Below are 14,728 nucleotides of genomic sequence, written 5' to 3'. Positions count from 1 at the left end.
GGTCGACATTGAAGAGAATTGGAGCAGGCGTAGGGGGTTTGAGTGTGTGCCTCAGAAGACAAGAAACGGAAAAGAAATAAATACATTAAATATAATTAAGAAAGTATGTACGATTATTAAATATACAGTACTACTTGTCGAACGGGCGGGTTTTTGGCTCAACATTTGATATTATTGATAGATTGATTAGGCGTCTGTCTTGTCTTATTTGCTGCATGCACAAAAATTTATTGCCAATCGTATTTTTTTTCGAATGAGTTAAGTTTGGTGCCGGGGCCTTGTTGCAATTGCGGCTGACTTGCGGCATTGGTTACATGATGGTTGCGATTATATCAATTGTCAACTTTATATGCTTAAGATTATGTTAATAACTTTATGCTTAAATATGCTGCCGAGTTAATGCTTCCGATCCAGTAACAACAGCTACAAAATAAGAAAGGAGAACGAAAGTTACTTAAGGATATTTTTAATTTTTATGTAAAGATTTGGAACATAGTTTTTACCACGCCCCCTACAAATATCTAGAGTCTATATGCCGTACAACTTTATAGTATTGGTTACCAAATCTGTTGAAGAGTTTTGAAGTCACAGTTTCGGAGTCTTAGTTTTAGAGTCTCATCTCGATTCACAGTTTTAAAGCAATAGAGCTGGTCTCAGTTTTAGAATCACAGATTTTAGTCACCCAAAATTGAAGCTCTTGTGTTTCGCGGAAAAGATTATTGTCGAGTTGGTAAGCTTGGTTTTCTTGGCAGATCCTCAACTTTAGAGTGCGTCTATATACGCTATAGCTTAATAGTCTCGTTTCCTCAAGTCATCTTAAAAGTCACCGTTTGAGAGTCACTGATGTAGTCTTAGTTTTAGAGCCGCAACAGTTTTATGGCCACAGAGCTGGTTTCTCCTTATGATTCATAGATTTGAAGTCTGCCTAAAATGAGAGCTTGGTGTTTCTTTGGCAGGAACTCACCTTTAGAGCGCATCCCAGTCGGTTTGACTGTTGTACACCTCCTCCTCGAGCCAAACGGCATAGTTGGCCTTAAAGTAATCCGTCAGCTCCACCTTGCGATCCCACCAGCCCGAATGCCCGAAGAAGGCAAAGTCTGAATGGGTGAGTATCTCATCGCTGGGGAAGCCACCTTCGACGCCATAATCGTGCAACTGCTGCTGCTGCTGGTGCTGTTGACCACTGTTGATGGTGCCACCACCACCACCACCGCCGACACTGCTTCCATTGTTGCCATAACCATTGGAATCCCGATCGCCGCTGCCGTTGCCCGCGTGCATATTCGATTGCTGGGCATTCTCGGCGTTCTGAGCAGCAGTGCCATTGTTGCCACCACCGCCACCACCAGCACCACCACCGCCACCGGCGCCACACTTTTGCGTCGCCTCCGGATAGCGACGCAGATTGAAACGATCGACGCAGGCGCGCAGTGTGCACTCCTCCGCCTGGAAGTCCCACGGTCTCGACTCGAGATCATTGCCAAAGGCCCAGTCATCGTTGAGGCGATGCCGCACCTTCGAATAGATGGCACTCAGAGTCTTCATATTCGATTTGCGCCACTGACGCCCCAAATACTTGGTCTGCATCTTCAACAGCTTCAGCACATACAGCTGCATCATGGCATGGCGCACCTTAAGGGTCTTCTTTAATATCGGCGCCGATTTGAAGACGACCAGCATCATGACACGTGAATGCTTCCACTTGATGAGCTTGTTTAAGATACGCAGCAGATTGATGCAGGAGAAGACATTGCGCCAGGAATAGGGTTTGTCGGACATTTCGCCGCCATAAACGAAACTATCGCCACTCAAATCCGGTTGCTCGCCAATCACACACGATGGGAAATCCAGCAGTGGTATCGAATTCTTTGTGTTCACATATTCCGTAATCGTTTGATTGAAGAACTTGAGCACCAACGGTATACAATTGGCAAAGACCAGATGCTGTGACATGAACTCAAACTGATACACATGATTGATCTTGAAATGCTTCAGATAGAGCAGAATAATTGCCGAGACGGCCTTCACAATGATCTCCTTGTGGCGACCCATGTCCACAGTTAGTTTCGTCGATTGCGTAGCCGTCAACGGCATCTTCTTGGGCAGCACATCAGCCATGATGTTGATGCTCTCCGTCTTCGATTTGGATGTAGGCGAGGCGGCGAGCAAGACTTTCAGCAGCGCAATCATATACTGCGGCAAGTTAGGCAGTATGGCCTGATAGAGGATCTCGGCGGGCGTCAGCTTGATCTCGTCCTCGTGCGTTGAGATTGGATTCCGTGCAATATCCTCCTCCTTCTTGATCTGCATGTCCGCTAAACTGACATACATGTGACGCTGAAGCGTCTTGAAACCCTCGTGAATCGGTTGCGGCAAACCCGCCAGACTTTCGTGATCCCCAATCAGAGAGTATCCGATGAATTTATTTCGCGATATATCCAAGAACTGATCAATGTCCTTCTGGCGCACCTTGGGCGTCCATGGCAGACGCGCCGTTATCTGCATGGCCGGCATTGCCGGCGTCTGTTGTGTAAGACTTGGTTGATTGTTGGGATTCGCTGTTTGTGTGCCGCCGCCGCCATTACCACCGCTAATGTTGTTGCTATTGTTGCCCGACGTGGAAGCAGAGGGATCATCAAAGGGCCGATAGTACTGGGAGAGCTCATCCTCGCCATTGCCTGTATTGTTGCCGCCCGTCGAGGAGTTGCCATTGTTTGAATTGGGGCCACCCTCATTGCCCGACATCTCCATGTCGATCTGCTCTGGTTCGTCGAGGAAACGTTGCTTCATCAGCGACCGTCTGTGTGCAAATCAAAGAGTTTCATTAAAGTTTAAATTAAAAATTAGAAACTCACTTGAAATTCCGCTTGGGATACTGATTCTCCAATATATCCGTTGCCGTTGCGGGCGGTGAGCTGGCGCGCATGCATTTGGTGACCTCCAGCGTGTCCTCGGTGATCGGATCCAGCCCGACCTTGACTCTGTACTCGTTCTTGAGATTCTTGAGGACATCCATGCCACCTAAGCCCAGCAGCGACACCTTCCACAGCAGCAGCACAACCTTTTTCATCGGAAATTGCGGAGCAGCGCCGCTACAGAAGCGCGTAATCATCCCCAGCAGCTTGACGGCAAGCAATTCGCCATCGGGGAGTGGACTATTTATCTCCTGGACAAAGGATTCGGCGAGTTGTGTGTAATCCTCGCTGGCCTTCTCACGCTCATCGCGAATCGTCTCTGTGATGATGTACAATACGGAAAGGATGACTCGTATATCTGTGGAATCGACGAGGGTGACATTGGTGATCTTCACCGCCACAATGTCGGGGGAGCAGGCAGTTTCGATCTCCATGTTGAGCAAATCAATGAACGAGGAGAACACGCCCAGCTGATAGAGGACGATGACATTGTCCCTGGTATTCTGATGCTGTTCCTCATCCGATTGCACCTCGGCCCAGCATCCTTGCGCCAGATAAAGGATGCAGCGTGCCGCCTGCATGCGAAACGATCGATCCGACACCTCCAATTGATCGACCAGTTTCATCACAATGCTCCGCTGCGAGGCGGCATCCTGTTTCTGCCAATTCGGTGGCAAATCGTACAGTTCCATTTGATCTTCGAACGCTTTCACATTCATTTGGAATTCACTGAACTCTGTGTAACTGTAGAGTTCGGCGATTTCATTCTGATAGCTATCCACATCGGCATAGATGAAATCCAGATCGGGGCCATCGCAGTTGGCGTCCACGTCGTGAGTATCCTGCTCGAACGAGTTGTTTATGGATGAAAGCATCATTTAGAGGCTGTTCCTATAACTCTCTATGTGTGTGTCAGTTTCTATGTGTGTGTGTGGTACGTATGTATGTGTGTAGATATATATGTTTGGAAATGTGTATCCTTGTGCAGGCAGTACGGCTGCAAGGAGCATGCCTTCTCGTCACTACACTGTGCCAATGTAGCGCATAATACTATTTATGTGCTAAACACTGCATTTCACTATTAATTTTGCAAACATAATTATTAAGCCTATCACAAATATCCAGCACAAAAGAAAAATTTACAAGTGTGACCAAAGCGTTTTCGCTTTGGCCCAAGTATCGCAAATGCAGTTCTATCCGATAGTTAATGTTAAGAACAGCTGTTCTGTAATGGGCTCTGTTATGATTCCGGTTAACAGATATTATACCGTATTTAAAGCTGTATTTATTTTAAACCATATTCCAAGTAGGTAATTCTCCTAATTTTAGCTCATTATTAAGAGCAGTTATCAACTCATTGCATAAGCTGGTTTCGGTTTCATAATAAATTACAAAAAGCAGCTAACACTAACAGCGCCCACAACATTGAAGAGAATGTTAGATATGACATAAATTGCTATCGAATTGTGCCCACTGGCACCGCCACTATTTATTTGTTTCCGAGCAGTGCCGGCATCAGTTTTTCCTTGAGCTTTCACACATAAATATTACGAAATAAGTAAGCTGCAGCATTTTTATCAAATTCTTTCATAAATCACAGCACATATCTAAAGTGCAGTGGGCATCAGAAATCAGTGAATGAAGTGCATAGAACTGTTAATTGGCATAAGCTGCTGCCTGCTGCCCGCCTTTGCATATCAGCATGAGATTGCAGAATTTGTGGCGACCACAGTTGCCACCATCTCCAAACAGAGATTCTCTCTGTTTCTCTCGACATACACATATATACTATGTGTATCGAAAGTAAAATTGTGAAATTGTTCTTGTGAATTGGCATTTGCATTTTATATTCCAAAGGAAAATGGCTGGTCGTTCTTTGGTGTCCTTTATGATGGGTGCTCTGGCTACAGCCTTGGGCACTTACATCTACTTAACAATGCAAGTAATTACACACATAAACTCTTTGTCACGCACTACGACAACAATTTCCATCTACTATAACTTTAAAGAGTTTGAATTTGTTTGCATGCTTAGTTAATGTGCCACATGGGCAGGGAGGGGCAACAGTAAATCCAATTGACGTTATATCACGCGTACATATGTTCTTGCCTGAATACATTATCATATACAGTGGTCCTTCGATAATAATAATCTACTTTCGAAAATGTTTAAAAATGTTTGCTTGATTTATAGAGAAATTCGATTTCCAGCTATGAATACTAAATTGGACACAATTTTTTATTCCAGTCACTATTGTAATTTGATTCCGAAAAAACTACATTTTAAACAATTATCATATTTCTGATAGTATTCGCGTTCGGGTGATTACTGTACTGAGTGCCGAGTCATCATGATGTGACTTTGACCTTCATGAATTATTTACTTGTGATTTGAGTGACAGGGCAATTTGTTTTTTTTAACTTATCTTGGAATTTAAGCGACTAATAAACTATATTAGAGCCGTATTGATTTCAGGGGTTGGTCGCAAATTGCTATTAAATATGAATATCAGGCTTATTCAAAGCATTGGTCAACAAGCAATCAGGTGCGTCAGGCTCTCAACACTAACAACGCGTAACTTTGGAGCAATTGCTGGGAATCAGTTGAGCCAGTTGAGTCCTCGCTATTGCGTTGTGCTTTTGCCATTTGTCGGCGTTGCCAGCAGTGTTAATTGCAGTGCAGCGGAAACAGCAACGAAGAAACAACAATACTCAACAGCAGCTGCCGTGAGTAGTTGTTATTTGTGTTTTTGTTTGATAGTAGTTGTTGATATTGTCGTTATTCGACTAACACTCTAGCTAATCACTAACACCAGTGCGCTCTTGCTTCTAATCCTTTTGGCCTTTGTTCTTATCTAAATTCTGTTTCTGTGCCTGCTTGCCGATCTCTCCCTTTAGCTGTTTGCTTTTAACTAATCAATTTGTTAATCGTATTTTTCAGCTCGACATGTCTAACGGGGATTACAAGAACGCTGCGTCCATTTACGAGTTTAACGTCAAGGACACTCATGGCAACGATGTCTCTCTGGAGAAGTATAAGGGTCAAGTCGTCTTGGTCGTGAACATCGCCTCCAAGTGTGGCTTAACCAAGAATAACTATCAGAAATTGACCGATCTGAAGGAGAAGTATGGTGAACGTGGATTAACTATTTTAAATTTCCCATGCAATCAATTTGGCTCTCAAATGCCAGAGGCTGATGGTGAGGCAATGGTTTGCCATCTGCGCGACTCTAAGGCGGACATTGGTGAGGTCTTTGCTAAGGTATCACAATTGTTAATCTCCTATAGTCATTTACAACTAATAACTAATCAATTGTGTCTCCACAGGTTGATGTGAATGGCGATAATGCTGCTCCTATCTACAAATACCTGAAGGCCAAACAGACCGGCACATTGGGCAGCGGCATCAAGTGGAATTTCACCAAGTTTCTGGTGAACAAGGAGGGCATCCCAATCAATCGTTATGCACCCACCACCGATCCCATGGACATTGCCAAAGATATTGAAAAATTATTGTAGATTTCGACATGTTTAGTATATAAGCATTATTTAGCTCATTTTTAAAGCTTATGTCGGTCGCACCATAATTGTTGACTTTTTTTTTGGCATACAGCTTATTTGTTTAGCTCTGGGCACATGTAGTGCATGTTTTTTAAAATTGTATTTGAAATATGGTTTATATTCCCTAACACGCTTTTTAATAAACGCAATTTAATGAATTATATTATGGACTTATTGTTAACTTACATCCATGATGGCCAGTCGTGCCAAACGATGGAGTTTGGCCACGATATTCACGTTCATAAGAAGGCCGGCATTCCGCAGCAAATTGTGGGGTATCCAGACCATGTCATATTCGGGATTCGTCATATAAAAGTATATATACCTATATATCGTATCGGTGAGCCAATGGATTATATTTTATGTATATGCACGTTTAAAAAGCAGCTGGAATTTTGATATTTGTAATTTGATAATATGACAATTGTTATATGGATAGAATAGATTCCTGGAATTTTGTTGGTTTTTGTTTATTTATTTAAATAATTATGTATTTTTTGGGTGCAATTAATCATTAAATTAATTAGTATTTATTATTGTTTATATAAGGTTCATATATATTTATACGTATATATATATATAGATATATATATAATTTATATATCGACTTTGTTTTCGCAATTAGTTTTCATCTTTTGCTTGGTTTACGCGCCCGTTTTAAAACCGTTATTTAACCATTCTCTTCATTTTGTCTACTAACGCCTACTGAGTGCTTTTTCATTTAGTTCAACTCGTAAATTTGTTTTTATTTCTTTTTAAACATATACACACACAATTGTTATTGATTTTATTTCTGTTACATACATAATATATATATATATCGTATTCCGTTTTAGGGTTTAAAATGAAAAAGAAAATATATAAACGTAACGCTTTTCTATTTACTGCACAATAAAACACAAAAAAAACACTAACTGTCGCTAGTTAGAATATTAGTTATTAGTTAAGTTTTTAGTCATACGTTTGTTTGTTAATGTTTATATGCATATGAGGTGTGTGTGTGTGTGTGTGTTGTGGTTTTTGTGTGTGCATTTATGTATTCATTGTTGAACAAAACTCTATCAATTATTAAGCAATTGGCGACATATTTATACACGCTACGAATATTGCTAAAAATACCTGCACATTTGTTTTGAGTGTGTTTTTGTTTTCTCTCTTTTCTTTATGTTCTTCTTTCTATTTTGTTGTAATGTTCAATTTATTTTAATTTGGTGTCCTTTTTGGGGCAGGTGCTTGATTTTATGTTAATATATATGTATGCATTTATTTTGTTGTTTAACAAGACAATTACATTCAGTAAGTAGGTGCTTATTATGGCTTACTTACTTGCCGAAATGCTTGTCAATACGACTTTGTGAATGCTCTTTAATTTTTATTAGTGTATGGCATATGAAGTAATCATCCCTATATATATAGTTAAATAGTTTAGTATATGCATTTATGTATGCTCTAATTAATTCCCTCGTTTTTTTTTCTTTTTTTTTTGGTTTTTGCTTGTAAATTAATAGCCAAATATCATTTTATTTATAACATTGAAATATACATATATAATTTCTTTAGCTGTTTGTTTGTCAAATTAAATATATAGACATAATTAACAAATTGTGTGACAAGCGCTTAATTTAAATCGTTGAACTGTTTTGGTTTAAATTTGCTGTTAGTTTTTCTTTCTGGCTTTCTCAAAACTGCTGAATTTTCTTCAACTGAAAATTGCAAATTATTATTTATTGTATATTTTTGCTAAATGTGGTTTTTGTTTTATTTCATTTGACTACTACTTATTGCATTTTAAATATGTTGCACATTAAACTTGTATGTATACATTTATTTAAATTTATTTCTAAATAAGTAGATTGTTGTTCTGCTTTTCAGTTTTTCTCGTTATCTTTATCTATACTCTTTTTTTTTGGATTATACATTTCAAATATGTTTGGTTTTTGTTTTTTGGGGGGTATCCTTTTATGCGGGAACAAAAGCTTATATTTTGTCTACAGCAAACTTTGCTTAAGCATTTTGTTCCGAAAGTCATGCTTTTGGTTTTATTTTATAATCTGAAGAAACTGAGTTCAAAGAGCTGCGAATGCGAACATTTTGGGAAGCAACCTGAACCTTGCCCAGCGCTGGCGCTCCTTGTTGCCAGCACAGAGGGGTATTAAGTACAATTTATATATATATATATATATATATATAGTTTTTGTTTTATTCATATATATATATATATATATATAGTAATTTTTATATATAAGTATATGCATGAAATAATGTAACCATAAACAAATTAGCAACAACTTTAATTTGCCCGGAGCGTCTTTTTTTAGTTTTGTATTATATTTATTATTAATGTTATGAGTCATAATTTACTTAAAATGTTTTCCTTTCTTTTGTTTTGCGCATTCTCTCAATTTTGAATGACATCGTTTTTAGTACAAGCTTTACGTAGAAATTATTATTTTGGTTGCAATTCTCGAGATTTTTTCTAGTTCAACTGAGTTTGTATTGTTTTTATTTTTTTTTTATACTTTGTTATTATTTGTAATCGAGAAACGGTCGTGTGGCGTCTAGAATTACTTATGCCCCGCCATGATCCGAATTGGCCACGACTCCAGTTCCAGCCCCGGCTCCATCATCGACTAGCGCCGATTGTCCTCCGGCGGGTGGCTGCTGTTGTGGCGGCGGTGGTGGTGGCATATACTGCTGCTGATACGGCGGATACTGCGGCGGCTGCTCGCCCCCTATGAGGCCTAGTTTATCTGTGAGTATGGTGTGGTTGTGTGTCAACAAAGAGAGAGATAGAGAAGAGCAAGAGTAAGTCAACCAGCAGATGAATGAGTTTCTTTTTTTTGGGATTTCTTTGACAAATTACACTGATACGATAATAATACACGATAATACGTATACGCCAAATATATATATATATATGTATATTAATGTATAATACACTTCAATGGACTTTGGAATATTTTATAAGAATTTTGTATAGAGCTGCGTCCAATACAACTCTAATTTATTTACAATTAATTATACAAGCTGATTCTAAGCGTAGAAATTTTCATGTTTTTCCCAAACCGGCTCACGCATTAGTCTGAATTCGGTGCCCTCTTCAACTGTTTGGTGCATTAAAACTGAGGTAAATTGTCCAGATATGGAAAATATATGTATATGCACTAAGCAGACAGTCTGCTTAGTGGTATATGTATACAAGGGCGTACGCAACATTTCACAAAGGGGGAGAAAGTGTGGGGATAATAGTTTGAAAGCTATACCTGCCGGATCGGAATATTTAACTTTTCGTAAAAATTCTATGTACAAAAATCCATTTGAATATTAATTATAATTTGCCATCTAGATTCACACAGCTTTTGAGTTTAGAAATATTGTATCTCGAAAAATATGATATTTAAATTTATTCAGATGCAAGGGTCTCTAATCTTCGGCATGCGTAAGATATTAGGGTTATTAAGTATTAGGAAGTTTGGGTTACTCCGCCTCCCCCAGATCATGTACGCCCTCGCATGTATATATTTAAACAACAACACCAATAATAAACACATATTTGTAAACGATAATGAAATTTGCGCACGATAACTTGCACTCAACACACATGCAGATAAAATGATAATCGATAACATATCGATAAGTGGTCATGTTAATTTTTGCTGTTGGTGTTGCTTACAGTGTTCGTTAATGGTTATTATATTTTTGAATGTGTAAAATGGTTTTGATTCTGGTTCAATTTGCTGTTGTTATTGTTGTTGTTATTGTTGTTGTGCTGTTGGGTGGTTCTTTTATTGTTGTTATTGTTGTTGTTCTGGTTGTTGTTGTTGATTGGTTTTGTGAGCGTTTTTTATTGTCCTGTCGCCACGTCATCCGTCGGACTCGGTGGTTCATCGGTCAATTTCTCAGCCAATGGAGTTTTCTCGAGTGTCGTTGGTGGTTCGGATTTGAGTGTGTGGTGTGGTGGTGCTGATGCTGATGCTGGTGCTGTTACTGGTGCGGATGCATGAACCTGCTGCAAAGCAGGAGGTGGAGAAGCAGCAGCATCATCCGACATGAAAGGTTCTACGAAAAATTTGTGAATATGCAACATTTTTTGTTTTGTTTTGTTTTTTCGATACAGTACAAGCCATTAAAGTAGTACCAAATTATCATAATTATTTAGTATGTGTTTGAGTGTGTGTGTGCGTGTCTGTGATCGGACAATACTTAACAAAATCAAAAGTAGCTATTAAATGATTTGTGCACCTAGCAATAATATTTGCATTTTGAAATATTTTGCTTGTTTTTACCTCAAAAAATTATAAAATTTACGTGATTTTCATTTTGATAATTGATTCTTAGATTGTTAAACAGATTAAATATAAAGCTAAAAGCTTGCACAAATTATTCTTCTTCGTCTTTCTCTGTAAATTGGTGGAGAAAAAGTTTGGTGAGTGTAACAGTAAATGTGGGCGTGGATGTGGTTGTAGAATTTGGGCGTGGATTAAGTGTTAGAAAATTCTCGGTGTTGTGTAGAGAAACAAATTGTAACGATGAAAAGATTTGAAAATCATATTAAAAACTTATAGAAAAATTGCAGTACTTTATGCGTTTTGCTGTTGGACCTGAGTTTGAATTATGTTTCAGCTACGTTTTTAGGTAGTAAGTTCGAGTATGTTACAAAAATTGTCTATCGAAACGAAATCAAATATAAACTTTAAACTTTAAACGAAACTCTAGACAAACCACAAAGATTACGGATTAACGGATTTACGGGTTAAGCTATAACTATATATGTATGTATATATATAGTATCCCAATACAATATGAACCAAAATAGTTCCTACAAATTACGGGTACAAATGAATAAATCGTTTAATTTTCACTAGTGAATGATTAACCACACTCGAATTACTTGATTAGCGGACAGGGGTTGATTCAGGGTAAGCTGCTTTTCAAAAATATATCAACCCAAACACATATAAACACACATATACAATGATACGATAATTATTACAAATTATAAAAACGTAAACAAAAACAAAAACAATAGTAATACATGACCTTAAATCAAATTACCGAACCTGGTGCTGTATGGTATCGTATGGAACCAGATGATGTTGAAGTTTTTTTTTTGAGATAGGTAATACTCTTTTTTTTTTGTTGAATCGCATGATATGCTAAGTACATTTTGATGCTAGTTTGCTCGATGGATCGTTCGTTATTTGCGAATGACAACAATTTTGGGGGAGAATTTTCGTTTTGGCGTCAATTTCAAATTCAGTACAGCAAGCGAACGATCATCAAATGACTGATTGTTGGGTTGATTTTTGTTAGCATTGCATTTGTTGTAACTAAGTTACTAAGTAGTAGTAGTTTCTTATAGCTATATATATATTTTTTTTTTATTTTTTTTTTTAGCAATCTACATAAAGTTACCTAGAGAAAAAAACGGTGACGGAATAAAAAAATACAAATAAATTTAGTTTTTGTGTGTAGTCAAAAATTAACGCAATTTAGGCTAAAAAGAAGTTTTCAGTTGAACTATTCAAAATCAAACGAAAGTAAAAATGAAATATATACTTTTTTTGGATTCTATTGGATAGAGTTGAGTTGAATGTATGTATCTGTTTGTGTTAGATTGGTTGATTGTGTCTCTGGTCGTGTATTGGAAACGAAATAGGAATTTCCGCACGAAGAACTTACTTGCAATAATGCCAACGATGACCAGTCCAATAACGCCCATGATGATCATCATCTGTAAGTGATAGAAAATTATGTTAGAATGTTCGAATTAGAAATGTTGTTTGGCCGACCTTCAAGTTCTGCAACCAGAATTTTCGTTTTAGTTTGCCCGCCTGTTGCTCGAACTGCGAGGCGCCCTGTTGCAAGGCATCGGCACGATCATCCAGCTCCGACAGTTTGGCATCCCGTTCCAGCACCTTCTCCACGTTCGTGCGCATTATGTCCACGACCTTTACAACAGAGAGAAATATAAAAAGATATAGAGGGAGAGAGAGAGGGAAGAGATAGGGAAAAATTGAGTCAGAGCATGCCCAGTGTTTTTTTCTTATATTATTAGTTGTGCTTACCTCATCGACTTGAGCCTGCGTCTGTTGCAAGCGCTTTTGTGCCGCAATTTGCTGGGGATTGCGTGGTCCCCCAACAATCTCCCCATCAGCACCCTCGCCCGCCGGTGGACCATCGGCTGGGGGTGCATCGCCAACTGGTGCAGCATCCGCCCTGCGGAGCCACAGAGAAAGATACATATATCCCCATTAGTCATCAATAATAATCATTCAAAAAATATATATAGCTAAAATTGCTAATCAACTCCCCATGGAGCTCTCAAATTAAGTAACTGGGATGTTCGAAGGGTTTGTATCTGGTTACGCTCATGAGATGTGGTTTCAACATTGCAAAAGATACATATCTATATGTATGAATGTGTGTGCGTGCGAGTGTGTTTGCTACACAAAGTGCTCGATTTCTAGCCGGGCTCTACTCTTAGACCAATTGGAGGAGCTGGGCACTTACGGTTCCTTGTTCTTGTCTTTCTTGCCCATGCTTATTAGGCGGCGTACATAGAGATAATAGTAACAAAATAATAATGAAATAAATATAATTGTAAATACTTAAAGAATGAAATGAATAGCATACTTATTTGGGTTAACGTGCACTGTTAAACGCACAGCTAACAATTAAATGGAAAAAATAACCATTTCATTTGCATGACTGAGTCATGATGAGGGCACGAGAACTTGTCTTTATCGATTTTGCGGTACGGTTGCGGGAAATTGCCATGTGATGCGACGTATACGGACATCTGTACGGACATTTGGCTGCGTCTATTTGCCTTGCCAACAACAACAAATTATGGCAACACAAAGAACGATAAAACGCTATCGTCATATTGACAGTCATAATGCATAATTTGGTCAACTATTGTTTTTGTATGTATATATATATATTCCCTCTTATTGTGTGTGTGTTTGTGTGTGTACACAAATAACATTTCTTTTGTTTGCGCGTGGAAAGGAAAGAGAAATCAATAATTTCCATTACTTACATTGTTTTTTCTGTTTGGTTTTGTTGCTGTTCCTTTTGTTATTACAACCGCTGATGCTATTGCTGATGTTGTTGTTGTTGTATTAACCAATTTGTACGTCGAAGTGTAAGTGCGATGACGGCGGCGACTTTGTTGCCCGTGTCCGTGTCAGTGTCCAGTATCCCGTTGACTTTTTTCTATATATGCACTTGCAAAACGTCTTTCACTTCAGAGCGTGGGTTGTGGATGGGGGCGCGAGTGGGGCGTGCTTGCTGGGTGCAGAGCAACCTTTTGCTATTCGTTGTTTTTGTTATCGATGGCTAAGCGCTCTCCTCTCTATCTCGCTGACCGACCGTAAAGCACTGCTCTCTCAGGCGCTCTCCTTTTCTCTCTCTCTTTTGCTTGTAAGCTTATCGTCAATGAATTTGGCGCTCTCAATTACCTCTCAACGCACGCTTACACAGACAAACACACGGCACCTCCTCAGCTGTGACGGGGGCACTGGTAGGCAGGCAGATACGAGAGTGTGTGTGTGTGTCTGAGAGAGAGACTCTATGTGTATGTGTGTGTGTATATGTGCGGATACCAAATGCCACGACGACTTGCCTTTTGCAGCAGCAGCAGCGCTTCAGTGAAGGAATCTTCTTTGCCTTTTGCGTTCGTTCGCAACTGTTTTGTGGGGTAGAGTATATAAATAGTTGTAACTATTTTTAGTATGTATGCGAATGCTTATGCGTTATGTTTATTCTAGATCGAATGGCGGCTTCAAATGAATGAAGCACGCCCACACACACAAAACTTGACTGGAGGCCTCTACAGTTCCTCATACTTATATACATATATACATGTATATACAAATATTAAGCAACATAATATTTTTGCATACACCCAGGCGCACCTTAAAGCACTTTTAAAGCTTTATTTTAATTCATACTTTGTAAATGCGTTTTGAAATTAGCAAATTAAATTTGCTTTTGCAAGGCAGAAAAATCAATGAAATTTTTACACAACACCATTTGTAGGTTTTCGGCAAATTTCCAAAGCATTCTTTTTAATAATTGCTGCAACTATTTCAGAGCTGTAATCTGTGCACTTAAGGCATCGCAGCACTTATTTCAAATTGAAATAATATATATATTTTTTTGAATAATAAATGAATTAGAATTTACGCAGCACAATGAAAATTTTCACTTACGACGTTTTTTAGCCAACTGCGAAAACTTGCAGCT

General features: G+C 38.8%; 3 protein-coding genes across 7 annotated transcripts; 1 reads left to right on the top strand and 2 right to left on the bottom strand.

The window, feature by feature from the left end:
- Positions 1-199: 199 nt before the first annotated feature.
- LOC6558559 (striatin-interacting protein 1 homolog) lies at positions 200-6,778 on the bottom strand. The gene is made up of 4 exons (XM_001983506.2): positions 6,662-6,778; positions 2,856-3,757; positions 965-2,800; positions 200-423 (listed from the first exon to the last, which is right to left on the bottom strand). The coding sequence occupies exons 1-3, from the start codon at positions 6,761-6,763 to the stop codon at positions 967-969; spliced, it is 2,838 nt and encodes a 945-aa protein (XP_001983542.2). The 5' UTR covers positions 6,764-6,778; the 3' UTR covers positions 200-423; positions 965-966.
- Positions 4,360-6,636, top strand: LOC6557932 (probable phospholipid hydroperoxide glutathione peroxidase). 3 transcript variants are annotated; one of them, XM_001983507.3, is made up of 4 exons: positions 4,360-4,473; positions 5,391-5,641; positions 5,856-6,176; positions 6,242-6,636. In XM_001983507.3, exons 2-4 carry the CDS (start codon positions 5,417-5,419, stop codon positions 6,431-6,433), a joined length of 738 nt encoding a protein of 245 aa, XP_001983543.1. In that variant the 5' UTR covers positions 4,360-4,473; positions 5,391-5,416; the 3' UTR covers positions 6,434-6,636. The 3 variants fall into 3 exon arrangements, with proteins under 3 accessions (XP_001983543.1, XP_032598788.1, XP_032598787.1); XM_032742896.2 differs by lacking the exons at positions 4,360-4,473; positions 5,391-5,641 and adding exons at positions 4,697-4,718; positions 4,773-4,857; XM_032742897.2 differs by lacking the exon at positions 5,391-5,641 and having other exon boundaries at positions 4,436-4,473.
- A 1,602-nt stretch (positions 6,779-8,380) lies between the features above and the next one.
- Positions 8,381-14,709, bottom strand: LOC6557302 (vesicle-associated membrane protein 2). 3 transcript variants are annotated; one of them, XR_004365648.2, is made up of 7 exons: positions 13,521-14,168; positions 12,989-13,018; positions 12,544-12,694; positions 12,268-12,426; positions 12,158-12,209; positions 10,762-10,875; positions 9,164-9,225 (listed from the first exon to the last, which is right to left on the bottom strand). XR_004365648.2 is itself a non-coding variant. In XM_043215572.1 (6 exons), coding segments are annotated over exons 2-6 (546 nt in total). In that variant the 5' UTR covers positions 13,523-14,168; positions 14,695-14,709; the 3' UTR covers positions 8,381-9,043. The 3 variants fall into 3 exon arrangements, 2 of the variants coding, with proteins under 2 accessions (XP_043071507.1, XP_032598820.1); XM_043215572.1 differs by lacking the exons at positions 10,762-10,875; positions 12,989-13,018 and adding an exon at positions 14,695-14,709 and having other exon boundaries at positions 8,381-9,225; XM_032742929.1 differs by lacking the exon at positions 10,762-10,875 and having other exon boundaries at positions 8,381-9,225; positions 13,521-14,169.
- Between the last annotated feature and the right edge of the window lie 19 nt (positions 14,710-14,728).

Source organism: Drosophila grimshawi, unplaced genomic scaffold (assembly GCF_018153295.1).
Source record: "Drosophila grimshawi isolate 15287-2541.00 unplaced genomic scaffold, ASM1815329v1 contig_44, whole genome shotgun sequence".
In the NCBI taxonomy this organism is placed as follows: domain Eukaryota; kingdom Metazoa; phylum Arthropoda; class Insecta; order Diptera; family Drosophilidae; genus Drosophila; species Drosophila grimshawi.
The sequence above is the reverse complement of the archived record's forward strand: the minus strand, read 5'-3'. Positions and strand labels throughout refer to the sequence as shown.

Excerpts from the sequence above, each read along its gene's own strand:
- LOC6557932 (XM_001983507.3), top strand. The coding sequence starts at position 5,417 with ATGAATATCAGGCTTATTCAAAGCATTGGTCAACAAGCAATCAGGTGC. Across the intron at positions 5,642-5,855 it reads AATACTCAACAGCAGCTGCC|CTCGACATGTCTAACGGGGA; the intron begins GTGAGTAGTTGT and ends CGTATTTTTCAG. Across the intron at positions 6,177-6,241 it reads TTGGTGAGGTCTTTGCTAAG|GTTGATGTGAATGGCGATAA; the intron begins GTATCACAATTG and ends GTGTCTCCACAG.
- LOC6558559 (XM_001983506.2), bottom strand. The coding sequence starts at position 6,763 with ATGGTCTGGATACCCCACAATTTGCTGCGGAATGCCGGCCTTCTTATG. Across the intron at positions 3,758-6,661 it reads CACGACTGGCCATCATGGAT|GATACTCACGACGTGGACGC; the intron begins GTAAGTTAACAA and ends TCGTTCGAGCAG. Across the intron at positions 2,801-2,855 it reads TATCCCAAGCGGAATTTCAA|ACGGTCGCTGATGAAGCAAC; the intron begins GTGAGTTTCTAA and ends ATTTGCACACAG.
- LOC6557302 (XM_032742929.1), bottom strand. The coding sequence starts at position 13,017 with ATGGGCAAGAAAGACAAGAACAAGGAACC. Across the intron at positions 12,210-12,267 it reads TCTGGTTGCAGAACTTGAAG|ATGATGATCATCATGGGCGT; the intron begins GTCGGCCAAACA and ends TATCACTTACAG. Across the intron at positions 9,226-12,157 it reads CATCGTTGGCATTATTGCAA|ATAAACTAGGCCTCATAGGG; the intron begins GTAAGTTCTTCG and ends CCATACTCACAG.